General features: G+C 40.9%; 6 protein-coding genes across 8 annotated transcripts; 1 reads left to right on the top strand and 5 right to left on the bottom strand.

Moving 5' to 3' along the window:
* Window positions 1–140: 140 nt before the first annotated feature.
* On the bottom strand, window positions 141–3,552 carry LOC135160586 (cell division control protein 45 homolog). 2 transcript variants are annotated; one of them, XM_064117286.1, is made up of 5 exons: window positions 3,380–3,552; window positions 2,231–2,881; window positions 1,257–2,104; window positions 934–1,010; window positions 141–822 (listed from the first exon to the last, which is right to left on the bottom strand). In XM_064117286.1, the coding sequence occupies exons 1-5, from the start codon at window positions 3,428–3,430 to the stop codon at window positions 758–760; spliced, it is 1,692 nt and encodes a 563-aa protein (XP_063973356.1). In that variant the 5' UTR covers window positions 3,431–3,552; the 3' UTR covers window positions 141–757. The 2 variants fall into 2 exon arrangements, with proteins under 2 accessions (XP_063973356.1, XP_063973357.1); XM_064117287.1 differs by lacking the exon at window positions 3,380–3,552 and adding an exon at window positions 3,061–3,309.
* Window positions 3,553–3,590: 38 nt separating this feature from the next.
* LOC135160607 (probable 18S rRNA (guanine-N(7))-methyltransferase) lies at window positions 3,591–5,119 on the top strand. The gene is made up of 4 exons (XM_064117326.1): window positions 3,591–3,748; window positions 3,839–3,876; window positions 3,942–4,120; window positions 4,243–5,119. Exons 1-4 carry the CDS (start codon window positions 3,710–3,712, stop codon window positions 4,812–4,814), a joined length of 828 nt encoding a protein of 275 aa, XP_063973396.1. The 5' UTR covers window positions 3,591–3,709; the 3' UTR covers window positions 4,815–5,119.
* On the bottom strand, window positions 5,078–6,373 carry LOC135160601 (large ribosomal subunit protein mL46). Of its 2 annotated transcripts, none has more exons than XM_064117315.1 (4): window positions 6,236–6,373; window positions 6,058–6,166; window positions 5,510–5,985; window positions 5,078–5,416 (listed from the first exon to the last, which is right to left on the bottom strand). In XM_064117315.1, exons 1-4 carry the CDS (start codon window positions 6,362–6,364, stop codon window positions 5,144–5,146), a joined length of 987 nt encoding a protein of 328 aa, XP_063973385.1. In that variant the 5' UTR covers window positions 6,365–6,373; the 3' UTR covers window positions 5,078–5,143. The 2 variants fall into 2 exon arrangements, with proteins under 2 accessions (XP_063973385.1, XP_063973387.1); XM_064117317.1 differs by having other exon boundaries at window positions 6,058–6,174; window positions 6,236–6,363.
* A 69-nt stretch (window positions 6,374–6,442) lies between these two features.
* LOC135160590 (uncharacterized) lies at window positions 6,443–8,902 on the bottom strand. The gene is made up of 4 exons (XM_064117295.1): window positions 8,640–8,902; window positions 8,413–8,521; window positions 7,864–8,202; window positions 6,443–7,683 (listed from the first exon to the last, which is right to left on the bottom strand). The coding sequence occupies exons 1-4, from the start codon at window positions 8,900–8,902 to the stop codon at window positions 6,835–6,837; spliced, it is 1,560 nt and encodes a 519-aa protein (XP_063973365.1). The 3' UTR covers window positions 6,443–6,834.
* Window positions 8,903–9,770: 868 nt separating this feature from the next.
* On the bottom strand, window positions 9,771–12,900 carry LOC135160582 (FK506-binding protein 15-like). Its single transcript, XM_064117278.1, has 3 exons — window positions 12,700–12,900; window positions 10,393–12,301; window positions 9,771–9,966 (listed from the first exon to the last, which is right to left on the bottom strand). The coding sequence occupies exons 1-3, from the start codon at window positions 12,777–12,779 to the stop codon at window positions 9,889–9,891; spliced, it is 2,067 nt and encodes a 688-aa protein (XP_063973348.1). The 5' UTR covers window positions 12,780–12,900; the 3' UTR covers window positions 9,771–9,888.
* Window positions 12,901–13,613: 713 nt separating this feature from the next.
* LOC135160613 (NADH dehydrogenase [ubiquinone] 1 beta subcomplex subunit 8, mitochondrial) lies at window positions 13,614–14,788 on the bottom strand. Its single transcript, XM_064117340.1, has 4 exons — window positions 14,629–14,788; window positions 14,081–14,307; window positions 13,831–13,989; window positions 13,614–13,733 (listed from the first exon to the last, which is right to left on the bottom strand). The coding sequence occupies exons 1-4, from the start codon at window positions 14,711–14,713 to the stop codon at window positions 13,674–13,676; spliced, it is 531 nt and encodes a 176-aa protein (XP_063973410.1). The 5' UTR covers window positions 14,714–14,788; the 3' UTR covers window positions 13,614–13,673.
* Between the last annotated feature and the right edge of the window lie 164 nt (window positions 14,789–14,952).

The raw sequence follows: 14,952 nt of genomic DNA, 5'->3' as shown, positions 1-14,952 counted from the left end.
GTTTTGGGTATTTTAATGTCTATTTAACGTAAAATTATTTGCAATGGTTATGCATTTTTAGATAAATTTAGTCTCAACAAATTAGGAAAAAAAAACATGAGAAATTAATTAGGTACTTTTGTAAAACTTTGACGCGAACCTCTTCATTATAATTTATTTATTGTCGGAGCTTAATATTAACGAAAGGAATTGACAGTAATATGTCCTAAACTAGTATCACTCATACACAGTAAATCGATCTATTTACACCAATGATGATACATCAATTCAATTTATAAGGCACCAAGTGATTATACTCAGTACTTTATTTTAATGTCACGGGGTTAAAAATATCATGGTATATTCGATGAAGATGAGAGCTGTACCTATTATCGATTGGCCGCATTTTTCATCTTCAATTTGAGAAATTCGATAGACGAAGTAATACGATAAATGAAAAATAATAGAAATATATTTTTTTTCCATTTAGCATATCATTCTTCGTTATCCATCGAATAAAACAGGGTCCAGTATTTTTCATCAACTTGTCGCACGCAATGAGACGAAAATTAAATTCTAAACTCCCATCAATCCCAAAAATAATCCGAAAGTTAATTAAATTAAAGCTATACAGGTCGCCGATGATAAAACGATTATGCGATAACTGTTGTGGACAGTAGTATGTACAATGAAATTAAATTAAATTAAAAGGAAAATTCTACATGATTTTATCAAGATTGTCGTGTAAAAAAATAAGGTTTTCGTGGAGAGGGGGGAATTACGTGAGGAGAGTTGCCAGAGCGTCGAAGAAGTTTGAGCGATCCTGTGTTTTCAGTCTTATAACTGCAACAAAATACAGACAAAAATGGTTTTAAGATTTAGCCAATAAATATTAATTTAAAATAATAAAAAGATATTTTTTTGCATTGAAAGTAAACGTAAAACAGTACTTACTTGTGGTATCGAAGTAGTCTGCATCCATGACGGCATTGATGTTCTTAGCTGCTTGCTCAAAGGCTTTTCCAAACAGACTGTAATATTTAAGATAATTTTTTTGTAGTGTCAATTTATTTTTAATTCAACCAATTCGGTTAATGCATGATTTCTCGAATGCAAAACTAATAAAATACATGTCCCGAGAAGCATAAAATATGAATTTTCTAACGAAAAAATATGTATTGAAGATTTTTCATTTGACTTTCATCTTCAACGGTGAAAGTTCTCATGCAAAATCCCACTTAATGAGAAAAAATAAAAACCCTCGAGTTGAGTCCTACCTTCTCGGTTGATCTTCACAAACAGGAGGGATTCCCACCAGCAGGCAAGTCTCCTCCTCGAAATCATAATTAGCTGACGCAACGAGAGGTGCAGCAGCAGCTCCCTTTCTCTTGGTGCTTGCGACATAAGCCTTGAGCACAAACTGGGCAAGCATGAGCAATGTGTGTGGATGTGAAAACAGTCTGCTGTCAACAACTCCCTCAGGGATGATAACATACAAAAATGATCCAGCATTCATCACCTTCTTCATCTCAAGAATCCCTTGAGCAGTCTTAAAAATACTCGCCAGCATGACCTTCGCCTTATCGATCCCCTTCTCCAGGGTCTCCTTCTTCATCCTCGAGAGACAATCCATGGCGTCTAGGAAACAGTGGTGGGGGGAACTGTCTTTGCTGGAGGACTCCAACAGCGCCAACATTGCGTAGACAATATCACTTGCACAGTATTTGAACTTGTAGCCAAATTGGAGTGTGAAAGAGGCACCAAGGACGTCCTCAACATGATATTTGGTTGCCAGGTTCTCCACCATTTGCCTGAACTCCTGCCGAAGATTCAGGTCCATCGATGAGAACTTCTGCTTCGACTGGGCCAGGGGTAGGCCCATCTCTGCCAGAAGCTCCTTCAACCTCTGCTCACCCCTAATTGACCAAAGTCGTAGGGACACTGCCGTTGTCATCGAGTGCCTCAGGCTCGACTCAACTGTCCAGTGACGGTATAGGGCTAGTTGGAGATCCTTGTCGTAGATTATTTTCAGTGCACTCTGCTGTTGCTTCTCTGCGTCCACACCCTGACGATGGCTCAGCCTCGATACTTGTCCCTGGAGGTTTCCCGCTTCCAGGACGGAGACCTGAGATGATTACGATAATTTGATAATTCTTTGAATGGAGACAAATTCTATTTCGTGTTACCCATGTAATTAATGACTTAATACATCGAAATGATAGCAAAAATGTGTTGAAAAATTCTTTCTCACCTGGGACTCGACTTTATTCAAGATAGCTCGTTCAGTGGAGCCAACGATCGCCCACCACACCATGTCCAGAGAGTCTTTTGACATTCTCCACGCCATTTCGAACATGAGAACTGCCGATGACTTGCCATAATGGCTGTATTGTGAATAATTAAAGAGAATTGTGTCCCTTTTCTCCTCCCACTCCCTTCGTTGTCGTTTCCGGAGCATATCCTCCTCGTTGAGGCGTCTCCTCTTCGACTGGCGGGACTCCTCTTCATCGGAGTCCTCCTCCTGCTCCTCTTCGTCCGACGAATCATCCCTGAAGACCTCCTCGTACTCTGGGATATCGTCCTCGTCGAGTGGCACGTGGAGGATTCTTATCTGACTCTCGGAGTAGATGTTGCAGAGGTCAAAAGGCCTGTGACTGTCTACCACGAAGAAGGTGATGTGCTCTGGGGGCTCGAGGTGACCCACAATGTCGATTATTCCCCCACAGTTTATCATTACCACGTATTTCACGTCGTCGCAGTTCTCGCGGTACGACCTGTAGACGTCGGAGATTCCTTGAACTGGAACGACTGTGTACAGCATGTTGTCGTTTTTGAAGAGGTGCTGGAGGATCTTGCATGCGCAGATCGCGTCGATATCGAAGTTGACGAGGAGGAGGCATCTCTGGAGATGACACAAAATGTTTTTAAAGACGACTTTGGATGAAAATTTCATTATTTTCAAAGGGGAATAAAATGAGCGTTATTTAATTTGTAATAACTGGACAATGGCAGAGTGAAATTGATTGATTTTTCTCCCATTTAAAGATATTCTTTCACGCTTCAAAATGAGACGTGACTCACCTGGATCGCATCGTTACATCATGAATTATCGATGATTTAATGAAGATCATTTTTTCAAAATTTTGTGCTTTGGTGATCGTCGGTCACACATCTACCGGAGATTTAATTAACATTGATTCAATTATGACATGGCATGAAGCACAAAAACTTGATGATAAAATTCCTACACAAGACATCAGAATGCTCCAAACAAAGTAAACAATTAATTTAGTTTAATCCCTTTGGATTAAAATGGAAAAGCAGTCTCCCTTAACCTTAATAATTTTTTCCCATACATTCCCGAGGATAATTTGTGGACTAAAATGATGTTTCTACTCACGTTTCCCTGTATGACATCGTAAAAATCATCCTTGAGATTTTCCACGAACATCGTGTCATTTATTTATGCCATTTACGCAACTTTTTTTTCACTAAAAAACTTGGGGGATTTCAGGGTATAACGCCAATCGAGCGCAAGCCCTTGCTTTTGGCCCGCCAAACCGTTCCGTGGGGTCGACAGCAGCGCCAACCTCGTAAATAGATGTATATAGGTATGTTTACATGGTTAACCATGAGCTCATTCAGTAGTAACCACGTGGAGTGACTGTCTACAGGGGAAAATCAACTATTTTTGTTTTTCCAGTAGATTGTCCTAGTTATAGATCGAAATATGGCACGAAGACCTGAACACATCGCACCTCCGGAAGTGGTAAGTACGATTACATGACTTTGAGGGGAGGAACAAGCAGATATTTTTCGCTGACACTTCTTTTTCAATTTTTGTTCTTGTTTATTACAGTTTTACAATGAAGAGGAAGCACGAAAATACACACACAGGTAAGAAACTTGCGAATAAAAATTGACGATTGTTTCTGAGAGTAATGAATTGTCTTTGTCGGTAGCTCCAGGATGATGGATATTCAGGCGCAGATGTGTGAGCGATCCCTGGAACTGCTTCTGCTGCCTGAGGACCAGTCCTGCTTTCTGTTGGATATAGGATGTGGATCTGGACTCAGTGGGACTGTCTTGGACGAGCAAGGGCACATCTGGGTGGGGTTGGACATTTCTCAGGCGATGTTAAGTAAGTACTGTTATTTTTAGTAGAAGGAAAACATTTGGGAAGTTTTATTTTCATGGATGACGTGACCAGGATTAATACTTCCCTCGAACATCTCATTCATGCTCCTCCATTGAAATCACTAGATGTGGCTGTGGACCGAGCAGTCGACGGTGATCTAATCCACGGGGACATGGGTCAGGGCATGCCCTTCCGAGCAGGAAGTTTCGATGGAGCTGTCAGCATATCTGCCCTCCAGTGGCTCTGCAACGCAGACAAAAAATCACACAATCCTGTTAAACGTCTCGAAACATTCTTCACCTCCCTCTTCGCATGTCTCTCCCGAACAGCTCGAGCTGTCTTCCAATTTTATCCAGAGAATAGTGAACAGATTGACCTTTTGACAACTCAAGCCATGAAGGCTGGATTTTATGGAGGTGTAGTGGTAGATTATCCCAACAGTGCGAAAGCCAAGAAGTTCTTTTTGGTTCTTATGACTGGGGGAGATATGCCTATGCCCAAGGCCGTCGGAGCTGATTCCGAGAACTCGACTATCAGCTACACCGCCCAGAGACAGCACTTCAAACAACTGCGGGGAAAGTCATTGAAGAAGTCTAGGGACTGGATTCTCGAGAAGAAAGAAAGGAGGAGGAGGCAGGGAAAGGATACTAGGGACGACACCAAGTACACAGGGCGAAAACGATCTAAAAAATTCTAGAGAAAATAAGAATCATTTCTCTCTGTATATAGTATTATATAATAATCGTCATATGAAGTTTTTTGGCTCCAGATCAGAGTTTTACTCTTTATTTTATTTATTCCATTGGAAAACTAGAATTGTAATTGAATTCGCGGATGGTTTTTCATTGTTATGGAACAAGGGGAGACTGGAGATGAAATGAAATAATTACTAATAAAATAAATCATCGTAATTACAACTAGAAGCGCCTGTTCACTAGTCTAAATTGTAATTGCAGAAAAAAAATTGCAAACCGGTTTAATAAAATTTTTCTATATACATCATTTACTTTAGTACATGTTGGACTTTTATTCTGGCACGAGGAACATTGATACACTTCTGTGGATGGGCTTTGGCAAGGAACCTTCCAATTCTTGTCTGTCGAGCCACTGGTACTTGACATTCTCCCGAACATTTCCACTCACATGTTTTGCTAGGTAATAGAAAATTTTCGCACCGCGCGAGCCCTTTTCTCTTATGGCCTTTGGATAGACGTATTTGTAGAATCCCATGGGGGCGTTTCCGTAGATTTTCGCTGTTAAATTTTCACCACACGTAGCACGCAAGATTCTTTCTGCGCTCTAAAAGGAAACGGAATGCATTATATTAATTTTAATTTTGCGAAATGTTCTCATACTAAGATCTTCAATTGTTCAAAATGAAAGTAAACTCACCTGTCGAAGACTTTCCCCTTCCTCCCTCATCCCCTGAGGTGGTAGCCAGTACAAATCATTCCCCACCTTCTGCTGTACCAACAGCACGAGGCATTTCTCCAACTTCCTCTCGAGGGATGTCATGATATTGCCCTTATCAGCATCAGTTACCCTTGAGGAAAATGGAAATTTACCAAGTTCAGCATCTCCAGCATCCTCGATGTCCTGAGCCGATATAGTGGCGACTTGCTCTGGATCAATCTCCACCCCCTTCTTCATAAGCTCATTTTGCTTCTTCTCGAGCTCATCCCTCAGCTCGTGATCGCTCTTCATACTGTTTTCCAATTCAATCTCGTTGAGGAGATCTTGGACCCTCTGTTCTAGCTCCAACTTCGGTTTTGTTATCAGTGGGTGCCTCTCGACACAGACAGCAGCCATTAAATCCCATTTTTGGGCTGGAGATGTGCATCTGGAACGGCTTTGTGACCTCAATAAATCTGAAAGGCAATTTTTATCTGGTAAATACAATGTTTTTTTCTTTTTTTAAATAAAAAATGGGAAGCTTTTACATGAGATGATGTTTGGCGAGCAACCGGGCGCACATAGTCTTAGAGATTGTTTTAATAACATCTTGTTTATGTGCTGGCCTGTGAATAACCTCCAAAGTGCCCGAATTCCCTGGAAGACTTGACGACTTTACTTTTGTAATCAATTATTTTTTATGGTTTTTATAATATTGATATTTACGTATTTTAGATCTAGAATTCTGGAAAGTTGACAATTGAAAATAACAATTATGCAGAGGTTATTAATTTGTGGATCACCATAGCAAATGCCACCGATGGTGAACACTGAAGCAGATGCCTGCATTATCATGGGGGCATCATCGTATCAATTTGATGTTTTATGATTGTTGATGAATAAATTTGACAATTGTATCAAAGAGAAACGTAATCCTTCTAATGAAAATAATTTATTTTCGTGTTACACTTTTAAATAACGAAAAGTACATTATAATAAGATACATTCTTTTGTGGGAAGAAAAAAGAAATGATCGTATTCTCTGCTCCCTCTCGGCACCACATTGGCCAGGGTTCATATTTACAGTTTCCTTCATCAATTATCTCCGTTAAATAAATTTTTCAAATACGGAAATCCTACAAAAAATATTGAATACTCATTGTGAATTTCGAAAAACTGAAAAATCCATTATTGATAAGCGAAAAAAAACGAACGGTGCAATATTTCTTATCCAGTTTTTACATATGATTATCAAAAAATTCCCTGCGATTCTCCAATTAACAAGGAATAGGACAAGGTGCTGAATATCAAGATTACGTTGCGCCTCAAGGCACAAAGATGTAGTGAGAAACATCACCAGAATCATCAACTACCTTCGACTGGAGCAGTTTGATCTCCAGCCTCAGTTTCTCCTTCTCCATCTCCTGCTTCTTCATTTCATTCGTGTAGCAGTCGATCTGCAGCTTGAGCTTGTCCTTCTTCAGTTTCAGCATCTCAGTCTCGTGGAAGAGTTTGCCCTTCTCAGCCCTTAGGACTGAAAGTTGTTCCAGTAAGAGCTGGTTGTTGGCCTCACCTGTGAATACCTCAACGTTGGACACGTCTGGGTGGACCTCTGTCATCATATTTTTTGAATTTCTCGACGTTTCACCCTCAGGACAACTGTCCACGTCTGGTTGAATACTAGAGGCTGCCTTCATTATCCAGATTTTCGTGTCGTGGCACTCGTCAATGGGAGATGATTTTGAACTCGTTGGAGATAGGGGATCTGACAAGAGGTGAGGATTAGCTGATGACGTGACTTTTGAGATTTTTTGAATTTCTATTGGAGTCGAAATTGTCTCAATGTCCAGAACTTGAGATCCCTGAGACCCTGAAGAACGACTGTCATGCCCCAGATGATTATCACAGTAACTGTTGAAGTCCCTCTCGTCTACGAAGACAGACCCATCAGCATTGACGATTGACTCGACGATGACTGAGGGATCACCATCGTCCATTACCAACTCGCCAACAATCTGACCGTTGGGGGTGATGATGTCTCCTTCGTTGTTTGCCCTCAAGAGTTCCCCCTCAGTTGCGTCCATATCGTCTGTCACTTCCTCTTGGACCAGCGGCGCACTGTAGGAATCCTCTCCGTCATTTCCTTCGCTTATTTCGAAATCAGCTGATAGACCCTGTAGAAAACAATCATGAGAAATAATATTTCACCTTTGAACTGAATAAATAAATGCGAAAATTTTTATTTCGAGCTGAATATCAACAATCTCTTCATGTGAGCGATTGTTTCCTCTCAAATTTATCAATATAATTTTATGGATCAACTGTGAAAACTGATATTTATGAAGAAAACTCACGTCTTGTCCCCATGGCGAGTGCACATCCTTCTTCAATTTTTTCAACCTCTGAGCAATTTCATCCTCAGCTTCCGGATACATTCTCTTCCCTCCCTGTGCCTTCTCCAGGTCATGAATTCTCTTGAATAACTGATAAGCTCGTTCTGGAGTGATGTCTCGTTTCTGCTTGTTGGCAGCAGCAATATTGAACAAATCTTTGGACCTCAGGATCTTATTTGTCCGCAGTCTGACGTATTCCTTGAGCCTCTTCCGGTCGATGTGTAGCTGCATAAGGTCCTGGACTTCCTGCTTTATCTCTCCACACAACTTTCGTTCTTGCGGCAGTTGCTTGAACAGCTCCTGTTAAAGATTTTTAAAAATCACAATATTCAGAGGCAGATGAAGTAGAGCTACCCTTCTTCAATCTTCAACATAGCCTGGAGGATTCATTTGATTTGAACGAGTCACGCTCATTTTAAAGATTGAAAAAATATTTTGTGAATGAAGAATAAACGATTGAGTCTTCCTTAATTCATAACATCTTCCTCAATTAGTAATTAGTCAACAAACCTCAGATATTTCATGGTTATGTTCGTTATTGACACTCGTCACTTCAAGCTTATTCCCATCCTTCGACGCTCTCAGCATGATGTGTGCAGGACAATTTGTTCGAATCGATCTAGTGACGTGAAATAAAAATGAAGATTTCGTTCATCATAACAAATGAAGGAGAATTAATTCTTAGAGTGTTGGATAGAACTAAATAAAAAATTAAAGACAAAATAAATTCTACTTACTGGGACTGTCTCCTGCCAGCACCTCTGGGGAGAAACTTCTGGCCGCCATAAATGCAAGCATATTTCACGGAATAATACTTAAGTCTCTCACTGATGGGTCTTGATGTCTTCATGTGGGCACCGCTCACTGTTCGACTGTCTCGTCTCCAGTAGTGGACTAAACAGCGTTTTGAGAATTTCTCCAGCTTCTCCTCCAGCTCCTCGTAGCTGTTGAACATTTCACCGAGGTGAAATGCATAGTCATCCTGACTGCTTACATCCATTGCACACTTTTTTTCCAACTGGGAAATCATTTAAATTGTACTTCTGCATTTTATGCTTTATTTATTTTTTTCAGTATTCCTAAGATTCAGGAAATTTCAAAGTAGTACTAATGAGTAATAGCTCCTAAAAAATTATGTAATGAAATCATTATAAAACTGTGATGATGTCAACAGATAGAGGATTTTAACAGAAGAAAGGCCCTAAAATACTCCCCGAGAATCCTTGGAAAATTCAAGTAATCATGTTTCATTCGTCTGGAAGCTCAAATCGCATTTCTCCATTTTTGAAAAATATTTGTTTGTTGACATAAAAAAACCACCAAAAGTTTGGAAAAACGTGATCGAGAAATGCGAGGAATTGTTCCTGTATTGCTAGAAGGAAAAAATAGTAAAATAATAAAAACAAATTTCGGTATTGAATTTTGAGGTTATCTATGCATTTTGATTGGCGTGGCAGAAGCCAAGATGGTCGACCGTGATCTCAGACTTTCAACTTATCTCGTGAAACGGATAAATATACGCAACAAACGGTGGCACCAGTTCCTCAACAATTGAATTATTCTGGATCACTTTGGCGTTATTTTGACAAACAACCTGATCATTTACGCTCGAATTTTACTTACATTGAGTGCAGGTGATGTAGTTTAGGCATCGAACCGCGTCGCCATTGGAAAAATAATGAGAGAATCACAGTCGCCGAGTAGCCGCATGTGTGTTCTGTGCGTGTGAGTGTGTGTGGGGCTCGATGGACTCGATGCTAATGCTTCGTAGGATTCAAGTCTTCGTTTCGTTTTTTACGTGATATTTACGCTTGAGTTAATGCAAGTATTACAATTGCAGTCCATTCTTTCATTGTGAAAAAAAATCGTTTGTTTTTGTACGAAAAAATATTTTATTGTAAGAACATGTTTGAGCTCTTATGCAACATAATTTTAAATTATCTTCTAGTGAGTTAACAAAATTACGAGGGTCATCCATTTGAATAATTAGGACAGCCAGTCGTTCTCGATGTCAAGATCCATTGGAGGTATGGGCGGAGGTTCTTCTTGTGAAGCCATTGTTATCTGAATAAATAATTAACAAAAAGAATTAGCATTTTAGCAAAAGACAGAAGCAAGATTGAGAGAAATACTGGGGCAGTGCATTGAAATAGAAATGGAGAAGATAAACAATTTCTAAATTTTTCTTCTGCAAGTTTTGTTCATTCCCGAGGAACTACTACAGATTTTTGAAAATTATTTATGGCAGATTAATTAAGTCGAACCGCTAAGAACTTGTGGAAATTTGCGCAAATGTCTTCGGGAGACGATGAGACACTCAGGGCACGATTATTGTTTAAAATCGGGAATTAACTGATTCACATTATTTCGATTTTCCATTCACTAATTTTCACATAAAATAAAAATATCAGTTGATAATGGAATGTGCAATTTTATTTATTTGCAATTTTGACGAGAGTTATTCAAACAGTCCGCAATAGAATCTCTTACATTCATCCCCTGATTAGAGGTACCATCAACATCAGGCAACGTGAGCTTCTCTTCGCCCCTCGAAGCAATCTTGGACTCCCCGTCTGATTCCCTCATCTCCGCATCAGACCCCACTGCCTCCCCCTTTCTCTCCTGCAGCATCTGAAGCGTGATGCTTCTGATGGTGCTCCCCAGGACACTTTTGATGTACTCAGTGCTGTAAGAATCATCCGTGAACTTTCCCACCAGCGTCTGATACGTTTTATTCATAATCTGCTTAACCTGGTATCCATCCTCCCTCCCCTGTCCTCCCAATCTCTTCTCCAACGAGATTTTCTCAGTCTCGATAGTCGCTATTTTGGTTTCCAACCTAGCGTTCTCCTTCTGATACTTGACGGCAAGGTCATTCGCATCCTTGAGATCCTTCAGCGATCTGTGAAGTGCTGATTGGCTGTCTGATAGGTATCCCTCAAGCCTCTGAAATCTGTCCCAGAGCTCGACTTTCTCCATTTCCATCGCCTTCCTCTCCCTTTCACTCTTCTCCAAATTTCTCAAGCACTCGGACAAAGACTCTCCCGTCTCCTTAGCGGATCTATCCTCCGATGAATCACTGGATCTAGTGTCGCTTTTCAGGCCCATCAGGATCTTCAAACCCTCCAGAGATCTCTCATTCATCGGCGACGTGCACCTCTCCAGTTCCAGTGCATGAAATTTGTCCAGCAACTTCTGCACATTGTCCGTCATTTTGGACATCGCCATTCGAATCTCGGCATTGTGTGTTCTCGTTTCAGACAGGAATATATTGATACTGGGATCGGCAGGCACTTGCGGAAGAACTGGTGTCTGGTACGAGTACAGCTGTCCATCATTCGACACGAATTGCTGGGCAGGTGTCCAAGGATGGACGAAAGCCGGCACTACGCTTTTGGAATTTTGATTCTCCGGACTTTTAACTGGACTAGGGGTGTCACTCTTCACGTGGGGTGGATCCACATGTCCTCGTGACCGTCTAGGCTTCACCTGGATCTCCTCCTCAGTGTCTTCCGAGTCCGTTGTCGTGGACGTTGGCACCTTTGGCAGCATTGATTGCCCCATTTTCGCCATTCTCAATATCAAGGAGGCTTTTCCAGCGGAGGTCGGCTTGGGCGACGTCTTAACCTCCGGCTTTATGATTTCCATGATCTCGATCTCCATCGCGATGTCCTGCTCCCGGGGATATCCGGGGCCCATGCTTATCTGCTTGCTTGGGGGGAGAATCAGGAGACGCTTTAGGCCTTGGTGGACACCTATCAGGGATTTTTCCCAGGTTTCGTCGCTGGTTATCCGGATTTTCATACTCTGTTTCGGAGTCCCAGGGAGCTTCAGGGGCTGTGTCACCCTCGGCACTATGGAGTACTCCACCTCCAGCTCGTCATTCTCGTCCGCTTTTTTTGTTTCTGTGTCTTCATCAGGCCTGGAGGGTGTCAGATCCTGGGAGAAAACCGAGTCTTCCGGTCTCACCGTCTGCACGAAGTACTTCGCGACACCCACTTCTCGCGCAAATTCGATTGACGATTCGGGAGTATCGAAGAGAATCGACCAGTTGTCCTTGGCGGAGTCGTAATAACACGCGTAATTGTTCTCTCTGACTGTGTAAACGAAATCTGGAGTGACAGTCACCACTGATAGGTGCTCTTGTTTGGCTTTGTACAGGATCAGGAGATAGGAGTGCGTTGTGGAATTGCCTGCGAGGGCGATTCCTAGCTTGCCAATGAGGGAGTACTGAGAGGATTGGAGCTTGTACGCATGGACGACTTTTGCGAGGATAACTTCAGTCTTCGCAGAGGCTGCGGGGGAGGGCTCGGGGGGCTTTGGCTTGGGAGAGGTCTTCTTCTGAGCGGAAGGGAGCTCCAGACGCTGGGGAGTGCCGAATATTGCGGCCAGGTTGGAGCTGATCATATGAAAATGAAAAATTCATATTTTAGTAGCACACTTCGTGTATGGTAAATCCTACTTTCCACATGTTCTGGTGGATACGTCGCGGTGTGGACGAGGTCTCTTCATTTTTTTAAATAATATGATGTGAAGAGCAGAACGACAAATCACTCGAGAATTCTTTTGGAGAAATTGAAAAAATCAAGAGATTATTGGAGAGACACACCTGACATAGGGAAGTAGACAACATACTTTTAGGTTAACAAGCCGGGAGTAATAACGCCCCTTTTCAAGTGGAATACCCGGTACATCATAACTGATAGTCAATTTTTGGGAATTAATCTGAACAGATTTTTTCTTCTCGAAAATAAATGTTCGACAGCTAGTTAAAAGACTCTGGATCTGAATACATACCCGCCCTGAAGTGTGAACTCCTGTTCACCCTCATCTCGAAATAATTTATCGAGATTTGGCAGTTGATTAGAACGGCTCATAATCGACGAAAAATCATTTGTTGTTTTTGGATTGTTAAATTCTTTTGTTTATCAGTTTTTCGTGAAAAGGAACGGATGGGCCAGTGTTGTGATCAATCTGACGTACAGATTCCGGTTTTGTCTGTGGCATACAGAGGTCACTACTTATGGTGGATTTTTAATTATTTATTTAAAAAGGAATGAAGAAATAACGAAACATTTTAAGCTCAGTACACGAGGGTACAAACGCAGTACAACTAACAAAATTTATTCATTTTGGGAAAAGCAATCACCTGCCGGCTATCAACAGACAAGTTTTTCTGTCGCCGCTGGTCACCAAAAACGACAGTGGCGACCCTAATCGTCGGGGTCATTACTAACATTCACGTGAGGTGACGATTTCCTACAAAACCAGTTACAGTTCAATTAAAAAAGTTGATTTTTTTTCCGGCCAACCTCACGGGCAAAATTAAAATGAATATTAATCATCCGCGGGGCTACAAACAAAATCAATATATCTACAATGATATACTAACGATATGCAATCATGTGCAGCAGTTAGTTATTCCATTTGCAACCCCTTGCCGCCAAGTACATTGGGGTCGTGCAAAACCTTGGTTACCACAAAAATTCCGCCTGTGGCCCACGGAGATCACTATTACATTATTTATTAAAAAATAACTGAGCAAGAAACAAAATATTTAAAGATGAGTACAAACCGGTACAAACGATAGAAATAGTTCAGTCTGCGAAAAGAAATCACCCACCTGCTGTCTAGATACGAGTACCGATCTTAAAACATTTTGTTATTCCCTCAGTTCTTTTTAAACAAATAATTGATATCCATAACATCCATTAGATTCAGATTAATTTAATGACGAATTCCTCTACAAATTATTTATGGAATTAATTGATTTAGCGTGCAGGCTCGAATGTGTAGTGTACGACTCCTGGCTTAGGTATTTGCTTCTCCAGCTAGAAAATTAATAAATAATTAATGGAAATAATTATTGTCATTGATATTGAGGAGATACGAGGATCTTTGCTTAAGACAAACGTGCAAAGTACGCACCACTGGCCGGAAACACTGGTAGGGCTCGAGGAGATAATGCGTTCCGAAGAAAAACGCTATTACTAGTGTAAATACGGTCCAAACTGTCTTATCACTGACAAATTGTTTCTCTCCAAAGTCAGCATTCTCTTCACCGAGGATGTTTCTCTCCACGTGGAGCTGAAATTATTGTGATTTATGCATGAGGGTAACTGTCGATCATCATTGATTGGTTAACTATTTAAATGGAAAGAAAGAACAGAAGAATTACCACTTCACCGAAGTTTCTCCTTTCTTCTGGCCAATCCCAGGGATAGTAGGGATCCCTCAGGGCCATTCCAATCTTTGGGAGTTTAGGGTAGTCACCGTGACCCCAACCATCGTCAGGGTATGGCTCGTACTCCTCGTAAGGCATGCCATACTTCTCGGCAGCAGCTCTCCTCTCCGCCTCTGTTTTCGGGTAGGGTCCAGGCTTCCAATCCTCATTCGTCAGCACCTCTGTCAATGACAATTCAATATCATCACTGTAACTATCATGGAGGAACGGTTAATATAAATAAATATAAACAGTTTGAATTCCAGGGAAATTCGTCATCAAATTCAATGAAATCTGAGTCCGAGAATGAATACATGAAGAATTTATAAATATACAAATAAATTTTCTGATCAATGAATGAACGTCATTCCTCCATACGATCCTTACGTAATGTTTAACCTAAAAAAATATTTCACAATAGACTCCACCAATAGAATGTGAAATTCACAAACAATATTAATGACAAAACCTCGTGATCAGTCATGGAAATTAAGGATACTCACTTGTCCTGACAACATTATACAAAATCCCAGTTTTCTTCGATGTTATGGGACGAACAAAACTCTTGAACTTTATTAACGACGCCATATTTTCCCCGACAAAGGCTAGGGCAAGACAAAAAAATGTTTAAAGTATCTCATTATCGGTATTTTGTCCTGCCAGAACCACAGCATAAATTGAAGAGAAAGTAACTGGCATTGAAAATAGAAGTGATAATAAAATAAAAAATATAACTTTCTATTGAGATAATGAGTTTTTTGAGAGAAATCGCGAATTGAGTATTTGAATTTGCCGCCGTTCCAGCGAAGTCTGGCAATGCCGCATTG

Source organism: Diachasmimorpha longicaudata, chromosome 3, assembly GCF_034640455.1.
Source record: "Diachasmimorpha longicaudata isolate KC_UGA_2023 chromosome 3, iyDiaLong2, whole genome shotgun sequence".
In the NCBI taxonomy this organism is placed as follows: Eukaryota; Metazoa; Arthropoda; class Insecta; order Hymenoptera; family Braconidae; genus Diachasmimorpha; species Diachasmimorpha longicaudata.
Note: the sequence above shows the minus strand (reverse complement) of the source record. Positions and strands in the feature narration are given on the sequence as shown.